Consider the following 19,725-nt stretch of genomic DNA (forward strand, 5'->3'; position numbering starts at 1 on the left):
CTGTATTATATACATGAAAATAATAATAGACGTTTATATTTGCTTTAGTGGTTGACATTAAAAAAGTGTGAATTGTGTTACAACTGTAGATAACGTCGATTGCATTTTATGAAATATTGAGTAATTAATCGTCTGCTGTTGTGCATAAGCTTTTCATAGCTATATCATATGTTTAGTTGCAATTGGAGCAGAAATGAAAATAATTTTGACTTTTAATGAACGTATAACTTTTATTATCATTACGGTAATTTTCAAATTGTACCAGAGTGTGACCATGTTGCCCGGAAGAAAAAAAAAAAAAAAAAGAAATGGAGAGACTTTACTCATGTATGTCCTCGTATAGTATGAATTATAGAACTCTGTTATTTGACGTGAGTTGTATTTAATTAAATATTGTGAATTATTTTTATCTTGTATTTACAGCTAGTGAAAAATACGCCTGTATACATTTCTGACTACTCGGAAAATATCCTACGTCACAAATAATCTTATTTTATAAACATACCACTACAAGTTTGCTATAGCAGTTTCTTCTGAATTGTATTATTTGACGTTGATCAAATCTAATGAATATTGTGTAATTGTCTGATATCAAACATTACCTTTTCATTATCTAAATCATAGGTTTATAGTTATAAGGGTGCAGAAAACAAAATAACTTTGAAGATTACAGAATGTAACTTTATCGTAATCATAATTGTAAATTAATTACTGCAGGCTGCCTACATAGGTTAGCACAGTGTTACGTGCATAATAATTATCATACTTTATTAATGTTGCCTTTGTCGAACAAAGAGAGAGAGAGAGAGAGAGAGAGAGAGAGAGATAGATTTCAGTTGCTCATATAAAATTTGTCTATAGATTGTTTTGATTGGATGGATATATCTCCTCTGGAAAATAATATTTGGTAAATCGTGTTTTTCTCCCCTCAAACCATCGTTTTTGTTTTCTTCCGATTTTTGTTTTGTCTTTTACCAAGTGTGAGCATAGTATGTGCGTTGTGTTCATGTGTGTGTGTGTGTGTGTGTGTGTGTGTGTGTGTGTGTGTGCGTGCGTGTGTGTGTATTAAGGCCTGTGTGAATGTGTGCGTGTCTATGTCTTTATTTTTGGTTGTCGTATGGAAATTATGTATTAGGCCTACACTTAATCCATAAATATCAAGTTTGATGTGAAAACAGCTATCGAACGCATTAACCTCACGTCACAACTTATGAAACAAAGTAACAGCGTGGAAGAGGAGTGGGGTTCATTTGGCATGCACTGGGATAGGGATACCAGGGTCCCGTTGCATAAAACTTTTTTTAGCAACCTTAAAAAATTCAGGTTGGGATTTGCCCAACCTGAATTTTTTAAGGTTGCTAACATAAGAAGGTAAAATCCGTTGCATAAAAACTCTGGTTGGGAGCTTCCAACCGGAATTTTGCGATTTCAACCGGAAAAAAATCCGGTTGGAGTTTTATGCAACGGGCCCCAGTATAGGTGCGTACATGGTATGATAATGGTAAATGCATCATGATCCTATAGGCCTATATGTTGACAGTGATGAATCTACTTAATAAGTAGGTCCAGAGAGTGTAGGTATCCCGTAATACAGTGACTTCACGCTGAAATTCATAAATTGTCATGAGACTTGACTGAGGGTCCATTGCTGGTTCAAAGTTTAGGATAATACAGTTTTTTTTTTTTTTTTCTTTCAGACGGGCCCGCTAAGATGGGGGGGGGGGGGGGGGGGGGGACTCGGCTAAGGGTCCATTGCTGGTCGAAAGTTTAGGCATATGTAGTAGAGGCCGCGATTTTTTTTTTTTTTTTTTTCGGTTTCTTTCAGACGGGGCCGCTATCAAGATGGGTGGGGGGGGGGGGGGGGTGGGGGCAGGTTGTGGGACTGGGAAGGGCCCGGGTCAAGGTCATGATCAAACCATCCCCTTCCTCCTTGACGGAAAGATGTAAGACTAGAACCCTTTGGCAAAATTCGGTGGCAATTCATCGGTGTTGTATCTTTTTTTTTTTTAGTTTTTGATTTACAGTACTTCCATTTTCTGTGTATGTGTGTGTGTGTGTGTGTTTTTTGGGGGGTGTGTTTGTCTGTTTTCTATTTTTTTATTCTGTTTTTGTTTTTGTTTTGTTTTGTTTTCTTTCTGTTTGCTTGTTTGTTTGTTTGTTTGTTAGATTGTTTTGTTTGTTTGTTTGTTGTTGTTATTGTGTGGTGTTTTTTTTTTTTTTTTTTTTTTTGGGGGGGGGGGGGGGGGGGGATTGGACCAGCCAAGATTGATTGTTACACAGTAGTGTACCGATCCGTGTGCAACTGCGCAGCCGCGCAACAATACACCAAATTGGAGAAATGACGTGTCAATGGCTTGTAATACGTACGGCAAGTGAATCTGAAAGGCTGTAGCACACATACACAGTACAGTGCACCAAACTAAGGAAAGGTGTAGTGACTGAGACGTCGGTGCCTCTGCCTTACCACCAGGAACCATGTCGGATTGGGATTGGGGAGCCCGTACTAATGGTTTGTTCCGTCAAATTCTTTTGTTTCGGGTTTTTCTTTATTTTGTTTGAATACTGTAAAGATACTTCCGAAATGGGAAAGAATGCAGAAGGTTTCATCTCTTAGTCCCGCGTGTGATAATATGTGTAGGGCCTATAGTTCTAAATCTTCACTCTGCTGTGCAAGCTGTGTAAAGTAGTTTGAGCGCTCCTCTGACGTGGGTCGGCACGGTTCGCTTTCACATCAGACGCATGAAGATGGGAAGTTAATGAATGCACCTTACAGAGCATTCCACAGTGCAGTCTGGATGTATCAGGGAGGAATGCAAGTGTCCTCTCACAAACAACATCAGCAGGTCATGTAAACTTTATGGAATAACCGGAACCCTAGTGGTTCACAATACAGTTCGAGTTAGGACTCAGGAGTCACCCAGGACTCTAGGCCCCTAACCGTGTTTGTTGTTTGGAATGTAATGGCTGTGCACTGTAAATTATCAACTTTTAAGCTCGACAAAACAAATGCAGTTTGAATACCCAGGCAGTAGAAGGCCTATTATAATCCCAACATGCATGTACTCTTGTCATGAATTTTACAGTAAAATGTTTCAATGTCATGACTATGACTTCATGCAGGCTAGCATCTTAATATTCTTGTCTCTATTGTTGGTGTGCACACTTCCTAATAAGCTACCACTGGGTTGGTCGCCTACTTGTACTCATGCATACCAGTACACTTGTAGTATTGTTTTGCCCTTACAAATCAGTTCGGGAAACCCACTCACAAGGGGGGCCCCTCCTTATAAGTAACCCGTCCCCCTTATAAGTAACCCCGTCCCCCTTATAAGTAACCCCCGGGGCACCCCTTATAAGGAGTCTCCACGCTTTTTTGCAATGCAACGCGAAAATGAAAGGCCTGCAGCAATTCGCTTGATTATGTCCATAATGCTTCACAAGTTTCCTAGTTACTCACGAAATTTGAGCAAAATCGGTTTGAGGCATCATATCTAAAATCATGGATTTAAATGCGATGTCAAACGACCCATGCGAATGCTGAAATGCGAGCGATTACTGGCGTGAGTGTCGCCAGGCGCGGCGGCGCGGCAATGCTTGAGTGCAGACGTGGCGACTGAGTACTCAGTAATCGCTCACATTTCAGCATTCGCATGGGTCGTTTGACATCGCATTTAAATCCATGATTTTAGATATGATGCCTCAAACCGATTTTGCTCAAATTTCGTGAGTAACTAGGAAACTTGTGAAGCTTTATGGACATAATCAAGCGAATTGCCGCAGTCCTTTCAGTTTCGCGTTGCATTGCAAAAAAGCGTGGAGACTCCTTATAAGGGGTGCCCCGGGGTTACTTATAAGGGGGACGGGGTTACTTATAAGGGGGACGGGTTACTTATAAGGAGGGGCCCCCCTTGTGAGTGGGTTTCCCGAACTGAAATGTAAGTATCCAGCCAAATCATTTACAGGGTATCCGGATGGGTGCCAGTCCTGACATGGCCAGAAAACACCAGAGGCAAGAATGTATTTCAAAATTGCAGAGTTATTCAAATTCATGAAATTCTTCCGTTGAGATGTTTTCATTGCAACTGATTGACAAAGTTTTTACGTCGATGTAGGGCAATTTGTCAATCAGTTGCAAAGCAAAGTTGTTGCCTATATGTGACTGTGCACCTCAAAACGAACATAAAGTCGCACACACTGATTTTGCATGAGGACTGAAAATATAAAGTGAAATGGGTCAACCTTGTCCACACTCTTCACTTTCAACTCTAATAACTTTTGAAAGGATAGTGCTACTGCTTTTAAAGTTGGCATTGACTATGGACAGAATGTGTTAATGAGGCATTCTTAATTGTCCCCGCCGAACGAGTTCGAGCAGGGGACTATGAAACGGGCTCCGTACGTGTGTGTGTCCGTGTGTCCGTCCGTCTGTCCGTCCGTGTGTCCGTGTGTCCGTGTGTGCGTCCGTTTGTGATCAAAATCTTCAATTTGCTACTTCTCTGTCATTTATGAGCCAATTTTGATTCTGTTTGCTTTATATGATAGCACTACATGGGAGCTTTGAAACTTCTACACAGAATTTCAGTCGTGACCTTTGACCTTGACCTTTGACCTATATTGTACATTTTGCTACAAAATGCTACTCCTTCGCCATTTCTAACCCGATTTCGATTCCGTTTGCTTTATGTGATGGCACTAGGTGAGGGCTTCAAAACTTCTACACAGAATTTTGACCTTTGACTTCTTTGACCTTTGACCTTGATTTTTTGACCTATATTGTACATTTTGCTACAAAATGCTACTCCTTCGCCATTTCTAACCCGATTTCGATTCCGTTTGCTTTATGTGATGGCACTAGGTGAGGGCTTCAAAACTTCTACACATAATTTTGACCTTTGACTTCTTTGACCTTTGACCTTGATTTTTGACCTATATTGTACATTTTGCTACAAAATGCTACTCCTTCGCCATTTTTAACCCGATTTCGATTCCGTTTGCTTTATATGATGGCACTAGTTGAGGGCTTCAAAACTTCTACACAGAATTTTGACCTTTGACTTCTTTGACCTTTGACCTTGATTTTTGACCTTTATTGTGCATTTTGCTACAAAATGCTACTCCTTCGCCATTTCTAACCCGATTTCGATTCCGTTTGCTTTATGTGATAGCACTAGGTGAGGGCTTCAAAACTTCTACACAGAATTTTGACCTTTGTCTTCTTTGACCTTTGACCTTGATTTTTGACCTATATTGTACATTGGCTACAAAATGCTACTCCTTCGCCATTTCTAACCCAATTTCGATTCCATTTGCTTTATGTGATGGCACTAGGTGAGGGCTTCAAAACTTCTACACAGAATTTTGACCTTTGACTTCTTTGACCTTTGACCTTGATTTTTTACCTATATTGCACATTTTGTTACAAAATGCTACTTCCGGCGGGGACATATGTTACGCACCGCGTAATTTCTACTTTTCCTTGTTTCAGTTTAATCTGATAATCCCTTCATTTTTGTTACCCTGGTGGTTTACTTCCTGTTTTTTGTCCCATTCATCGCACAGCCAGCACGGTTTGGTAAAGATTAAGCGCTTGAATAGACGCTGTACTTCAGAGCCTCTTTCCTCAGTTCACTCTTTTCCTGAGTTTGTGCTTTCTTTCCAATATTTAGATAGGTTAGGAGAGTCCATTTGATTTGTACATTGTATACACCATTTTAAAGCTTAAAGTCTGCTCTTTCACAATATGGTCTTAACTAAAAATTAATGTCTGGCGACTTGTTGTTTGTTTTGAGGTGCAGGGTCACATATATAACACATGCCGACATGGCATTTTTAGTTCAGTAGCAGCAGCATTTTTCAGCACAGTCCTGGTATCCTTCAATGGCATAACATGCATAATTTCTATGTCCACTATTCCAGGTGCCCGTGGAGGGGGCGGCGGTGGGGGTGGCGGCATGACAACAGAAGACATGCTGGAAGCGGAGAATGACCGGATGACTCAAGGACTGGCGGCCAAAGTCTCGACGCTGAAATCGGTAAGTTGGCTTTCTGCAGAATCCACAGAAATAGACCAGTGAAAACAGAATGGCAGTCACACAGTCATATGATGCAATGCAAAAAATATATATAAACGATATTTTTCCCTGCAGCCGTGCAAAATTCATTTTTCTGTTTAACTCTTTATGTGCCATGGTGGAAACCCCCTGTGTGCCACGTTATACTGAGACACGAAGGTAGTCATGCTTTGAGAGAGAATTCTGTTTTTCCAATTTGTATAACTTCTACAAATTTCTGTTAAAATGGGCATAATAGTAGGCAAAGTGAAAGAGGAATGCCAAGCTTTGTTTAGATATAAATTGTATGACGAATCTATTTTCAATGTTTCTTTTGAATGACCAGTTGCTACATTAGTCTAAAGACATGACTTTTGCACGTAAAACCTAGACAGAAACTTAGAATGTACGAGAAAATCTAGTTGGGAACACCGCTTGGTAGTCAATTACCACATAGAATGCAAGCCGTATAAGAGTGGAGCAAAAGCACGAGAAATGCTTTCATTGTGCTGCGGGATTAGCAGTGATTAGCGATTTATCGATCGGTTTTGGCGGCTTTGTTTGTTGAGCAGAATATGCGAAGTTGGCACGCCGTCGACTGAGTCGGACGTGCGAACGTGGCACATAAAGAGTTAAAAGTCCTCTGCTAATGTGACCCACTACAACAAAAGGATCCGAAAGTCGAGGGAGGTCAATTTTCTTAAAATGATATGACATTATTCCCTTACTCTTCCACTTTATTTTTAGATATCATAGCACAACTCATAAAAGTACTCTGTTGCGGAGGTACTATGTATTGATGATTTTATGAGACCATGTCGAGTGGTCTACATGTAGGAAATCAGCGTTTTGAGAAAATTGCCTTCAAAGTTTTCTTTTTGACTCAATTGTGATCATGGGGAGGTAAGACAGTTTTCACCTCAGGACAATAGAAGGTATGCCCCTAGCAACCGACTGACTTATAATTTGATTTTCTCAGCTCAGCCTCAGCAACTTTCAGATTCTTTTGTCGTGGCGGGTCACAAATGTACAATGTATCATCATTTCTTTTTCCATTACAATTAAACAAACAGGTGACTATTGTTTGGTGGTAATTACGTTGTTGTACAGTCTGTAATTCAGATCACCAGCTGGGTTCACAAATTTTGTAAGTAAGACAGCTACATGTACATAACTCTGTGACATAAGTGACCCACTGCTTTGGCTAAGGCTTGCACTGTCTGAGTGCTTGCAGATATAATTGTATGTACATGTATGTTTCTGCAATTCTGTTCATTATGTACAATCCCATGTAGATCTTGGTATTTGAACAATGGTATCTGTGTATATCTCAACAGATTGCAATGGATATTGAAGATGACACCAAGGAACAAAACCAGTACTTGGATGGCATGGTAAGTTGATGGTTTCTTATTGCAAGTATAACAAATGCTCCTTGGATCAAAAGACCATGGTGTTTACAAGAAATGGTGGCCATACTTCATCAGAACACAGATACAGGGAGAGATGCATGAAGATTTGTGAAGATACGATTTATGTAGATTATGTGAAGATGGCAGGGTGAAGAAGTTCTCAGTGTACACCAAGATCTGGTTCCTCACAGGATGTTCAAGTGGATGCACGTGTGGTTTCCATGGCAACAAGTGACTGGGTTCATATTTGTACTGTAGACTGGTTGTTTGTCCTAGATGCTGTACAATGGGGGGGGGAGGGGAGGGGGGAGGGGTGATATAGCCTCATAGGTCAATCTGTTAGAGACTAGTCCTGAGTAAACTTGGGCAGGTGTCTATATGGGAAATGTGAGTTACAGCAGATCAGCTCAGTCGCAACAAATTAAAGAGATGGTATAGTTGTGGTGGAGATGGGGGGGGGGAGGAGTTCAGCTTGTAACTTTTGTTTTGTAAGAAAATTAGAAACTACTTTATATTGAAACTTTAAGAGAATACAATTTTAAGAAGAATTCAAATCTGATAAAGATCACTCTTGAAGTGGCTGAGATATGAACAAACAAAGTAAAAGAAAAGAATCTTAATAAGTCGGGCCCAGCCTTTTACATTGTATTAGAATTGCTTTGTTTTGCTACACCACGTATCACAAGAATGTTCCATCTTACTTATTGTTGTGAGAACTAGAAAAATAATGCATGTCTTTTATTTTTCCTCCTCATCAGGGGTCTGACTTCGACAGTTCACAGGGACTGCTGAGCGGCACGGTGAAGCGATTGGACGGGATGTTGAGCTCGGGGCGTGGCAATCGTAAGCTCATGTGCTACATGGTGGTGGGTATCGTCCTCCTCTTCGTCTTTGCCTACGTTCTCTTATCGAGAGTGACTAATCACTGAATTTGCACCGAACTCCTTAAGGAGAGAACTTGAACTTGAGCTTGAAGGGAGCAGCAGCAACGACACTGGCGATAAAAGCAGGAACCTCTGATTACTGCCAGGAAGATGTAATGATGAGTCAGAGGATTGCTTTTAACCCATTGCCTATCACAGCACTTGGCACATTCTGTACCAAGTCTGTGGGATTTTTGGAATCCATGTAGGCAACAAGTTAATCATTTGATATCAAAACCCAGGATTACTGTGGCCCTCTTGTACATGAGATCTTGGAGGAAGAAGGACGTTTCTCAACCCCGTAAATCTAAAGAAAGACTCAACTGATAGGGGGAGGTGGAGTCATTCATCCGCTAATGTTGTGCATTGCTCCCATCTGACACTTTTTCAACATGAGAGCCTGGGGTAAACTGGTCACCAAACAGACTGAAGGCTGAAGACACCTCCGCGGCAGGGGGCAACATTCTGAAATCATGTGATGGTGTCCCTAATGCAATCTTTGTCTCACTTGAGAAGCCTGAGGATCTACGCCATGTGGCCAGTGACTCAGTATTTTGATACCACAATAATTATGGTTTCGCCAATCAGCCTTTACAATCAGCTTTACACCGCACTGAATGATGTGCTATCATGAAAAGGGGAATAATTATGCCTCGGTGATTCGGCTGAGTCGAGAGCAAAATGATTGTGTGAAATTCTCTTAACTGCTAAACTTTAATGATATGGTTATTATTTTTTCAGATATATATATTATTAATTCAAGTTCAGATCTTTATAAGGATTGTATGATATTGAGAATGAATATGTATGAGCATTTTTAGGAGGAGGGTTTCGTGTTTAAAGCACTCGTGTTCAACTTTGGTTCTGAATTTCAGCCTCCACTGAGCCTAAAGAGCTGCTACAGTATCTGTCTTTAACCCATCAAGTCCCATAAAACATATTTCTGCAACCTGGTGCTGTATCTTTTTATGATAATTTCATAATTCAGCTTTTCATTGTTGATGTTTCATACAGCAGAATAAAATGACAGCAGCAACAAAAGGCTCTCGTTTCAGCCCTGTTTTTGTTATATACAGGCCTATATTTGTTTATTTTGGCTTCAGGATTATCATAAACCTCCAAATTGCCAAATTTTTGACTGATCCTTAAATTGGCAACATATTGTAGAAGATAATTGGTATGTGGTATAAAGTAGATAAATCTCTTTCAAATGTTTGTATTCGTCCGTTCAGATTGTGTTCAGTTTTAATGAATCCAACCAGTTCCGTCGTGTCTCCCTCCGATGCAGAGTCCACTGTGATATTACCCCAAGACTTGCCTTTATTTGAGTTAACTAGTAGATAATCACCATCTTTCATCCATTGATAAGTACCATACAATTTGTACATCTATAAAGAAGTGAGCTGGCAATATAAATTTGATGTTTTTTTTTTTTTGTTTTTTTTTCCCAGAAGGTGATAACGATTGATGACCTTTTCTGCAAAGCCTTCAACCCCCCCCCCCCCCAAAAAAAAGAAGATATTGCCATTTGATGAACTTTGTCAGTCTGTGTCACACTCAAAAGTTCTCCTTTTCCACATTTTAGTGACTCTGTGTCAGATCATGTGGCAGCTGTTCATGGTGAATATCCTGTACAAAAGTATCTTGCACACCTGTAAATACATTGTCTTATATGAAAGTAAAGTAATTTATTTCTGTGTATAGCTTGTCATTACTTATACTGTTCCTCACATTATGTCACATACATTGCCATGTGTGGAATATTATGTATCTGCTAAACAAATACACACAAAAAAAGAAACATCCCAAAACCATTTTTTTTTTCTTTTTGCAGAGAGACAGAGATACAATGAAATACTCTGTATGTACATAGAAGCATAATCTCATCTTCAAAATAAGCAAGTGAATTTGAACAATCTTTGTTGCTCGAAAGGAACAATTATTGCAGAGAAGTTTCCACTTTTGCACTCACATATTATTGGAACAACTCGTAATTCGATGATGTAAATGCTTTGTTAAAAATATAATTATATAGTTATAAATTATAATTTCTTTCTATAGGCATAATTATACCTTGGAGCATTGTAGCAAAATGCAGCATGTATACATACCCATAATTATTAGGCAGTGATAGGCACATGTTTTATTATGTACAGGAAGTGAAGATGGTCCCAAAGAGACAGGATTATGAAGTGCCAATTGCTGTTGACAACCCATTGAGAACGAATCTCGAGTATCCTCAGCCAAGTGTCTGTGGAGAATGTGGTTTGTGGCAAAATCAAACCGTCCTCAATGGGTTAAAAGGACAAATCCACCTTCATAATATAAATACATGTGGATTGAGTGAATGCAGCAATATTAGTAGAACACAGTGAAAGTTTGGGAAAAATCAGACAATCTGTTCAGAAGTTACAGTGTATGTATTTTTTAAGTATCTGCACAGTCACTGCTGGATGAGAAGACTACTACATTGTATGAGATCACATACATAGAACGAAATAAGGAAAATATAAAGAAAATTTCACATAGTCTTATTTTTTGGAAAAAGTACACATGTTCGACTTGTCACTGACTTATGCTAAGGGTAATATTACTTCCCCTGCCTTTCTAAAGAGACAAGACAATTTTCACATATTTTATTACGTATATACGAGAAAAGTGAAAATACATTGAATTTTCTTTAGATTTTCAGTATATCATTCTACACATGTGACATCTCAAGCTGTATGTAGTCTTCTCATCCAGCAGTGACTGAGCAGAAACTTCAAAATTTTGTGAACAGATTGTCCGATTTTCCTCAAATTCTCACTGATGTGTTCTGCTAGTATTGCTGCATACACTTAATCCACATGTATGTGAAGGTGGACTTGTCCTTAAAATGTGTCAGAGCATATAATTTATGCCTGTGATGGACAAAGAAATAAAATTCACCTTTCTAGATTATGGAGAAAGACTCTGACTCTTTTATTCCAAGACTACTTGGTGTGATAAAAGTCAAGAGATGGCCTACATGTAGTTCTGTGCATTAATTTTGTTCTCAATTATTTCCAACAAGGTTTAAAGATCATTATGATGTTTGTTTTCTTTTTTGATGTACAGTGTACAGCTGTACATATCAGAATTACACAAATCCATTAAAAAACAACTACTGAAAATAAGGATATGTATACTCAAGATGTGTATTGCTCCTTGCAGAGAAATACAAATATGTTACAAGTGAAGTCTAGTCAATTTGTTTTTATTCCCTTAAGAATAGATACCGACACTATGCTCAAGTGTACTGATTTTACTGCTCAAATGCATGCTGAGAAATTAATGCCATGTACAGCCCCAAAGGGACAGTGTAGGAGGAATTTGTTTGCAGGTTGTCCGTCCGTCCGTCCGTCTGTCCATCCCTCCGCGCTTTCTTTATCTCATTAATCACAAAAGACGAAGAAAAAAAAAAACCAACAAACATCCAATGGATTTTCCTAGTAACTGGCCCAGGTATGCAACATTACATGGCAATATCTCCTGTGGTAAGAGGTCAATGGTATCTACACTTTTGTCAGAAAGGAGAATTTCCAGCTATGAATTTCTTCTAGAAATGTCCAGTACAGGGGAAACGATATAAAGAGATCTGATATAAAGAAATATGTGATTTCAGATATAACAAACTAATTTCTCTGGTCCCACCTTCCTTTAAAGTTATGCATTGTTTGTTGACTACTGAAGATATAACAAAAATTAAACCTTATATTGTGAACAGATTAATTGTATTGGTCCCAAGGATCTAGTTATTCTGAGTTTCCAGTGTACACAATATGTATTAATGCACTATGATAGGGATATTTCCAATGAGTGATAGTGATGAATACATGTGCTTCCATACTCATTGTTGACAAGATATGAAACTTCAGACACGCATGTCACTACATGTACTCTAATATCGTATGGCTTAATGATGATGACAGCTGTATTTTCTTTATTCTTTTTAATGCCAAAATGTCAATAATTTTATGGGGTGGAATGACAGTCATATTGTGTATATAAATGTGTGTGTGTGTGTGTGTGTGTGTGTGTGTGTGTGTGTGTGTGTGTGCATGTTTGTGGTTCACCGTGCAAGAGACTCTTGGAGACTTCCTCCTTTTAGGCTGTTATTTCATCATTATTCAAATGCAGGATAATGAATACATAAACTAGTTATGGTCTCGATTTGTAGACTAATCTTTCATGTGTTTTTATTGTGTTCAGGTAAATTGAATGACACTTGTCATTGTTCAGGCAGGACGAACACCGAATTTGTTGTTTTATGACAATCGATCTACCCTTGCCGTGCTTTGCTTTTTTCTCCCCTCTGTAACGGTTTGCCTTGTTTCCTTATCAATGTTTTATGTCTTTTTTATTTGTTTTATCTACGTGTATAGATTATAAAAGTACTATTTGATATACACACATGATATATATATATATATGTATATGTATATACATAATATCTTTTCAAATGTATATATAGGGTACATGCAGGTAATATGAGACTATTAAGCTCATTTGCATAAATGGCATGAAGATGCATACAGAGAAACCCATCAAACTTTGTTTTGGGGAATTAGCAACTATTCATCCTTCCTTTTATATAGCATTTGCACCAATCAAATATTTTTGTTGACAGTTAATATGCAAATTATGACATCATCGCAGAAGTCTCATATTACCAGCATGTGCAGGTAATATGAGACTGTGCATGGTAGACATTGTGTCAATGTTAAAATGACAATCTTATGTCTTAAATTCATGACTTTTTTCTATGGTGTTGTTTGACTATTTAATTTTAATAGATATCATATGAATATTGTATAAAACTGAGACAAATAAGACAATTTTAAGCCAAAAATTGATTTTAAGCATGAATCGCCATTTTTCGTGTGTTTGTCTCAAATCTCAGAAATTCTCAAATTTGACGCCGACATGAGATTTCATTACCGACATGAGATTATTACGTAAAGGTCTTTTACTTTTATTTTTACAAAATAGGTATCAAATGTTGCACAAAAGTTCAAAGAAAAAAAAAGATAATCCTGATGGGCATTTTATTATATTTTATTATTTTTTTTTTTGCAACTGAGCTAGGCCTGGCCTAGCTCAGTTGCAAAAAGAAAATTGAATAAAAATAATAAAAACCGCGGAAATATCACACAAAACGTTGAGACCTCAGTCTTTTATGGTTTAAACTATGAAAATTGTGAATTCAAATGTTTGAAGTAATCGTGTACAGTATCTAACACATATAAAATAACACTTAAACTAAAGATTATAGCACACCAAATTAATTGTGGCATTAACTTGGAAGCACCCTATCTAAAGTACACAAATATTAATTTACATACATGTTCATATAGCTGTGTGTTGTACTTTGTGATACATTTTTTATATACTTTGAATATAAAGAACTGTCAGAGAAGAAAATGAGGTATTTTGATGTTGGCTTCTATCTAATTAGGCAAGTCAGTTGAAATCAGAGATGTCAATAAAACCTGTCCGCCATATTGACGTCTCATATTACCTGCAGCTTGTTGGGTCTTGTTGGTCCCCTTTGAAGCCATATAACACATATTTAGTACAGTACATAGACCAAAACACACTTTCTTTGGTTAAACCAATCAATGAGCTAACGTAAAATGCAAAGAATTGATTTCACACACAATAACTTTACTTACACCAGTGTAATTGTTGAAATGTCAAATCTTATATCAAGGCTAAAAAATACTGTAATTTTTACATATCTTTTCAGTATTTGGTGATATTCTCACCAAACTTTCAGTCAGCGAGCAGGAAAATCATCAAGAACTAAGCACAGTGATGATATAAAACTATAGATGGCGCTATATGCATTTTGGAAGTGGTTCAGGTGGAGTAATAAGGGTTTTTAAGTCACGCGTGCCATATTACCTGCAGTCTCATATTACCTGCATGTACCCTAAGCAGTGCCTAATGCATGATTGTTTCTACCAATCTTTTTTTTTTTTTTGCATTTTTGATTTTTGACAAAAAAAATGCAGAAACAAAAAAAAAGTCAAAGCAAACCTGATCTCGAATTCCTTGTAAACGCGTTTCAAACATTTGAAATGAGTTGTCAGATAATTCCGGTTGACAGCGTGAAAGACAGGATACGTATCCAACACAAATAGCCATGCAGCCGCTCTCTTCATGACTTTGTAAGAGAATGTCGTCTGAAAAACAAAACAAAACAGAACAAAAACACGATAACTATGGGAGAGTAAACATTTGGCAATGTTTGGCGATAGTGATTACGCCATTAATGGTCTCGTGCAGGGCGTCACTTTAATTGCACTGGTCCTTGTAATTCGTTTACAGTCATTAGCACTGCAATGCTGAAGTGAAGCACTCATTAGCATGGCTATTATACGAGAAGGGTGTTTGCACATCATGAACACACAAGTACGGTTCTGTAGTTTCCAGAGATGTGTCCCCGCAAACATCAACCATCGCATGCATACACACAGAAAAAATGGGACAAACTCAAGCATACACTGTAATAATCCTACACTCACATATTATGCGTGAGTGTGTAGTGTGTGCATGTGTGTGTGTGTGTGTGTGTGTGTGTGTGAGGGATAAACCACTGTAAGCAGGCATTATTGCGTTCGTGTTAAACAAGTTGGGTAGGCACATTATTGTATACAAGCTTGACTCCAAAAAGAAGTGCATTTTACTGACACAGGCCCATCAGACACATACTCACGTACGCTTGCAGACTCTAAATTACTTCATTATTTGATATCATCACCTTTTCTCTCCATCTTTTATCAGATAATTCCGTAAGTTTCCCTTTTTTCCATCTCTTCTTCTCCCTCTTTCTCTCCCCATCTATCTCTTTTTATAGGCCTATCCCTACCTGATCATTTTCTTGTTTTCAAGCCACTAATCACAGTCGAATGAGCTGTGATGAAAATGTTGATAACATTTTCCAAAGGACACCACAAGGTTATATAGTTTTACCTGGGGCATATTTAAGAAAAAAAAAGTGCAGAAACAAGAATGTGGAAGGACAATTAATGAAGGCATATTTTTTCGTGTTGTTTTACTCTCCTATCAATGTCATTATCGTAAGGGCCAATTGCATTCGTCATTATGGACATCGCAATTACATGTATATATGACATGTAATATATAACATATACCATATTAATATGTGATGTAATATATACAATACATAGTAAGTATACTATATGACATATAAGATATACTATGTTATAAGGTTTTATCATGATTTTATCTCAACACTGTCTCACTTCAACGGATTTACTAATGGGACCAATGAAGTAACATTCCGCGCAATCACGGAGCATTAAATATTGCAGACACGCACAGCGCAATACAAGTGTTGAAAATGTATGTATGGTAAGTACAAGTGGATGGAATAAGCCAGTTTGGAGTTAGCTCATGGACATATTGGTACGGATACATTTATTTTTTCTCTGTCGGTTAGGGGCGCTTCAGTCGTTTTTTGTTTTTGTTTCTGTTTTTAGAGCGACATAAAATGCTTAAGCTTTACCTAGTAATTTGTATGTTCATCAATCCTTTTCGAACAGAAAATGAACTTAAGTAGACCTGAAAATCAGCTAAACGTGTGCTTCTCTATCAATTATGAAATGCTTGCTATTTCAGGAAGTTGGCAAAGCCTATTCAAATCGACCCAGTTTATATTGCGCTTTTCACGAGTCAACCTATCTTTCAAAATCACAAAGAAATTTTCATCTGACCATCTGATTGCATTCAAATTTCTCCCTATTGAAAACGATGGCATTAATTTACCATTGGTCCTCTCATCATTAATATTGTAGCATAATATCGTCAAAAATATTTTGCACAAAACGTTGATAAGCTACGATAAAAATATAGTCTCAAGTGAGCCAAAAGGCAAACAAATCCATGCAGCCAATCGTTCAGTAAAGATAGTTAACAGAGGACGGGCCAGGGAGGGAGGGTCTCTTCCACACCTTTTTAGGACCAGTCAAGTTCGATTGCGTTATCTACTAGCGCCACAGCGGTATTATGCCATTTGGCAGCAACTACTAGAGTTCCCTGATCAGAACCCAACTGCACGAAGCCTCGTTTAAGCTCAATTCTTAAATAAGAAAATAATGATAATGATAATAATAACAATAATAACAACAATAATATACATATATTGCTCTGAAAAGAAAGACAGACGGTTACATCACCACTCCCGCGCTTAATGTAGCGGGGCTCGAATTTTGGCAGTAGTTTGTATAGAATAGATAGGGAATGCTCGTTGACCAGGTGTATGACAACACTAGACAGAAGTTAGGACAAGTCTGTTTTCAAACTGTGTAGATATGTAGAACCCATTTTAATGGTCTCAGTCGTGTCAGTAGGGCTCCTAACGCTCATCAGCCCCCTTAAGATTGGAGAAAAGAGAAATTAATGGAATGAGAAGTGCAACCCCAGACAGAGCCAAATGACTGGGGTTTTTTTAATAAATCATTTACTCTGCATGAGCCTGTACTAGCAGCAGAGTACCAATGCGACAAAAAAAAAAAAAAAAAAGGTTGACGACCGACACTGAGCAGCTAAAGACGCGAGAGTGCATCAAAAATTTGATTCTTCATTTTCCATCCACCCACGAAGAGATTCAGACAGATCCTTTCACATTATTCATATTAAATTTCATTTGAAGCACTTAGAACCAGCCAGAAATATAATTTATTGGCAGCACTATGGCGACAACACAACCACACATGTTGCCACTGACGTGTCGGTATGCTGATTATTTTATGTAACGATTGCAAAATTTCCCCATTTAAGTTAATTGGCTTGTGGATTCCATTAGGTCCTTCATCAGATGAAAATTAACAACAGCATAACACCTAACACACGGCACAAAAAAAAACACCAGGTAAAAAACAAACAAACAAACAAACAAACAAAAACCATGGACATGGATATAGTACGCAATACAAATTGATTCTTTGCCTATGTTGTTTTTGTTGTTGGACTTTTTTTCTCTCGTGTATTGATTGATTGACATTAAGTGTGCAGTCTAATGGTGCGATCACACATCGCCGGTTTAGATGGCGGTTCATGGCGGTTCTCAAACCGCCGTGAACCGTGTCCCAATGATGGCGGAAAGCACTTAAACGCGATGCGACTACGTTCTCAACACGTTTTGAACACGGAGCAAACGCGCATTGACGCGGTAGGAACACGGATCTCCCCGGAAGGTGGAGGAGTCCATACCAAGGCCATGTAGTTGGATGCAATCAGAGCCCTTTCACTTGTCCTCAATGGGTTTCAACAAGGAGCGTTTTGCTTTGTTACTTACACACAATTTTAAAGAAATTATGAAACGTTGTAGCCACCTGTGTTTTACAGATTGATATAAGTGATGCAACAAGCAATTATCTTCAAGTTTCAACGTGCTTTTTCTCTCTTTTAATTTTTAAAATATCTGTATTAACTGTCATTAAATGACATACATATCAAAGCAGAATCCAACGAAGTTTCCAAAGATTCCTCTTCATTTGCAGGTTATTTTATCGAGTGATGTACAAGTATTTGCTTGTTTCAACATCTTTCTTTTTCTTTTTTAAGTTTTCAAATAATTATTTCGCGTATTGAATTTAAGATCTTGTTGCTTGTTTATACATGTTTTCACAAAATTGCTCCTTCTTACCTTTCAGAGCTCCTTGTGAAATATGAGCCTATGAGAGTTCCTAAATCGTAAGGGGAATCTGTATGTGATACCCTCGATCCATTACAACAAACTACTATGACAAACGATAGTTTATGCCGCCCCAGAATTGTGAAACAGCATCCCAAGTGATAAAACATACAAGTTCCATCAATAAGTCCAAAATGTTTTTAAAAACTTATCTGTATCTGTTAAAATAGTAACAGTGATTGTAAATAATGATTAATGCAGCATGTTGCTGTTTCTGAAATTACCTTTTCCTGTTTATCTTCCTGTTCCCCCTCTTAATCGCATAGAGACCTTGCCAAAGGTATTGTGCGCTTTATAAGAACGGCAATGATGATGATATAATAATAATAGCTTTAACAATAGTCAATAAAAAGACATATGTACATTATACATTATCAAAGAAGCATATACAGTATGTGTACATAGTTTCCTCTTTACTTACAGGTTCACGTAACACAATAATGGTGATTTTTTTTTTTGAAGTTTCAACATTGCTTTTCCCTCTACTCTCTTAAGTTTCAACATGATATTATCTGTATCAACATAACATATTTACATAAGTCTTCTGTGTATAACTGTAAGCTGTTAAGCTTTAATAAAAATTATGAACTCACCTTTTAATGTAAATGATGGTTTTAATGTAAATGAGGTAATTCAACAAACCTAACAACTTTTTGAACATTAAACTTTATTTCTTACTGTATATGGGTTAAAGAAGTAAAGAAACTATAGCATTCAATATATTTACCCGATCTTGGATGATGGGTTCATCTTTGTTTTGTTTTTTCTCCATTTTTTATTGTTCCGCCACGAAGTGTCGCCGGAGCCATTATTCTCTTTTAAGTTCATTGTTTCTTTTCGCTTGAAAATTATGGCGGTGTTAACACGGTATCATCACGGATCTTGCGGTGCAAACACGGAGAATGCCGTTCTTTACACGATGAACGGCGATGTGAACACGGTCCATTTCAAACCGCCAAGACCGCCACGAAAAATTAAACATGTTTAATTTTTCTGGGTGTTCCCCGCGGTTCCCCGCGGTTCACGGGGTTCATGGCGGATGAGTGACGGATGACCACGGTTTGTGTACGGTGTAAACACGGTCTTTGGCGGAGCAAGGCGATTTGCTGAACCGCCATGAACCGCCATCTGAACCGGGGATGTGTGATTGCACCTTAAGAAATGACAATTGACACGGCAATCAAATCTTCTTGAAACATGCATCTTTAATCATGGTGTGAATAGGTCGGACTAGGAACGCTTTGTTGAGGTGAGTCTCATCGTACCGAAATCAATGATGATGATGATGATAATAATAATAATAATAATGATAATAATAATATACTGATAACAATTATAATGACAATAATAGTATTCATAATTATAATGGTAAAATATAATAATAATAATTTTGAAAAATGATAATAATAACACTGCTAGTTTACAACTGCCTGTACTACTACTAAGGCCTGCTACTATACAATATTACTACAACTAATATCTTCTTTATCTATTTTATCTGAGATAGTCTTTCTGGTTTTCCACATTGAAAACTTCCAATATGATGACACTGTCTAAATGTTATTTTAGGGCATAGAATATAACATCTTACCTAT

General features: G+C 37.7%; 1 protein-coding gene across 1 annotated transcript; it reads left to right on the forward strand.

Annotated features, from left to right (window-relative positions):
• Positions 1–2,472: 2,472 nt before the first annotated feature.
• Positions 2,473–9,085, forward strand: LOC139744965 (BET1-like protein). Its single transcript, XM_071655375.1, has 4 exons — positions 2,473–2,509; positions 5,917–6,032; positions 7,388–7,444; positions 8,221–9,085. Exons 1-4 carry the CDS (start codon positions 2,476–2,478, stop codon positions 8,389–8,391), a joined length of 378 nt encoding a protein of 125 aa, XP_071511476.1. The 5' UTR covers positions 2,473–2,475; the 3' UTR covers positions 8,392–9,085.
• The last annotated feature ends 10,640 nt before the right edge of the window (positions 9,086–19,725 follow it).

This window comes from Diadema antillarum, unplaced genomic scaffold, assembly GCF_040938485.1.
Source record: "Diadema antillarum isolate AM-2024a unplaced genomic scaffold, OU_Dant_1.0 seq00001223_RagTag, whole genome shotgun sequence".
Lineage (NCBI taxonomy): Eukaryota > Metazoa > Echinodermata > Echinoidea > Diadematoida > Diadematidae > Diadema > Diadema antillarum.

Bases quoted from the DNA above. Each gene is read 5' to 3' on its own strand.
- LOC139744965 (XM_071655375.1), top strand. From the start codon at position 2,476: ATGTCGGATTGGGATTGGGGAGCCCGTACTAATG. The intron at 2,510-5,916 runs GTTTGTTCCGTC...CCACTATTCCAG, and splicing joins TTGGGGAGCCCGTACTAATG to GTGCCCGTGGAGGGGGCGGC. The intron at 7,445-8,220 runs GTAAGTTGATGG...CCTCCTCATCAG, and splicing joins ACCAGTACTTGGATGGCATG to GGGTCTGACTTCGACAGTTC.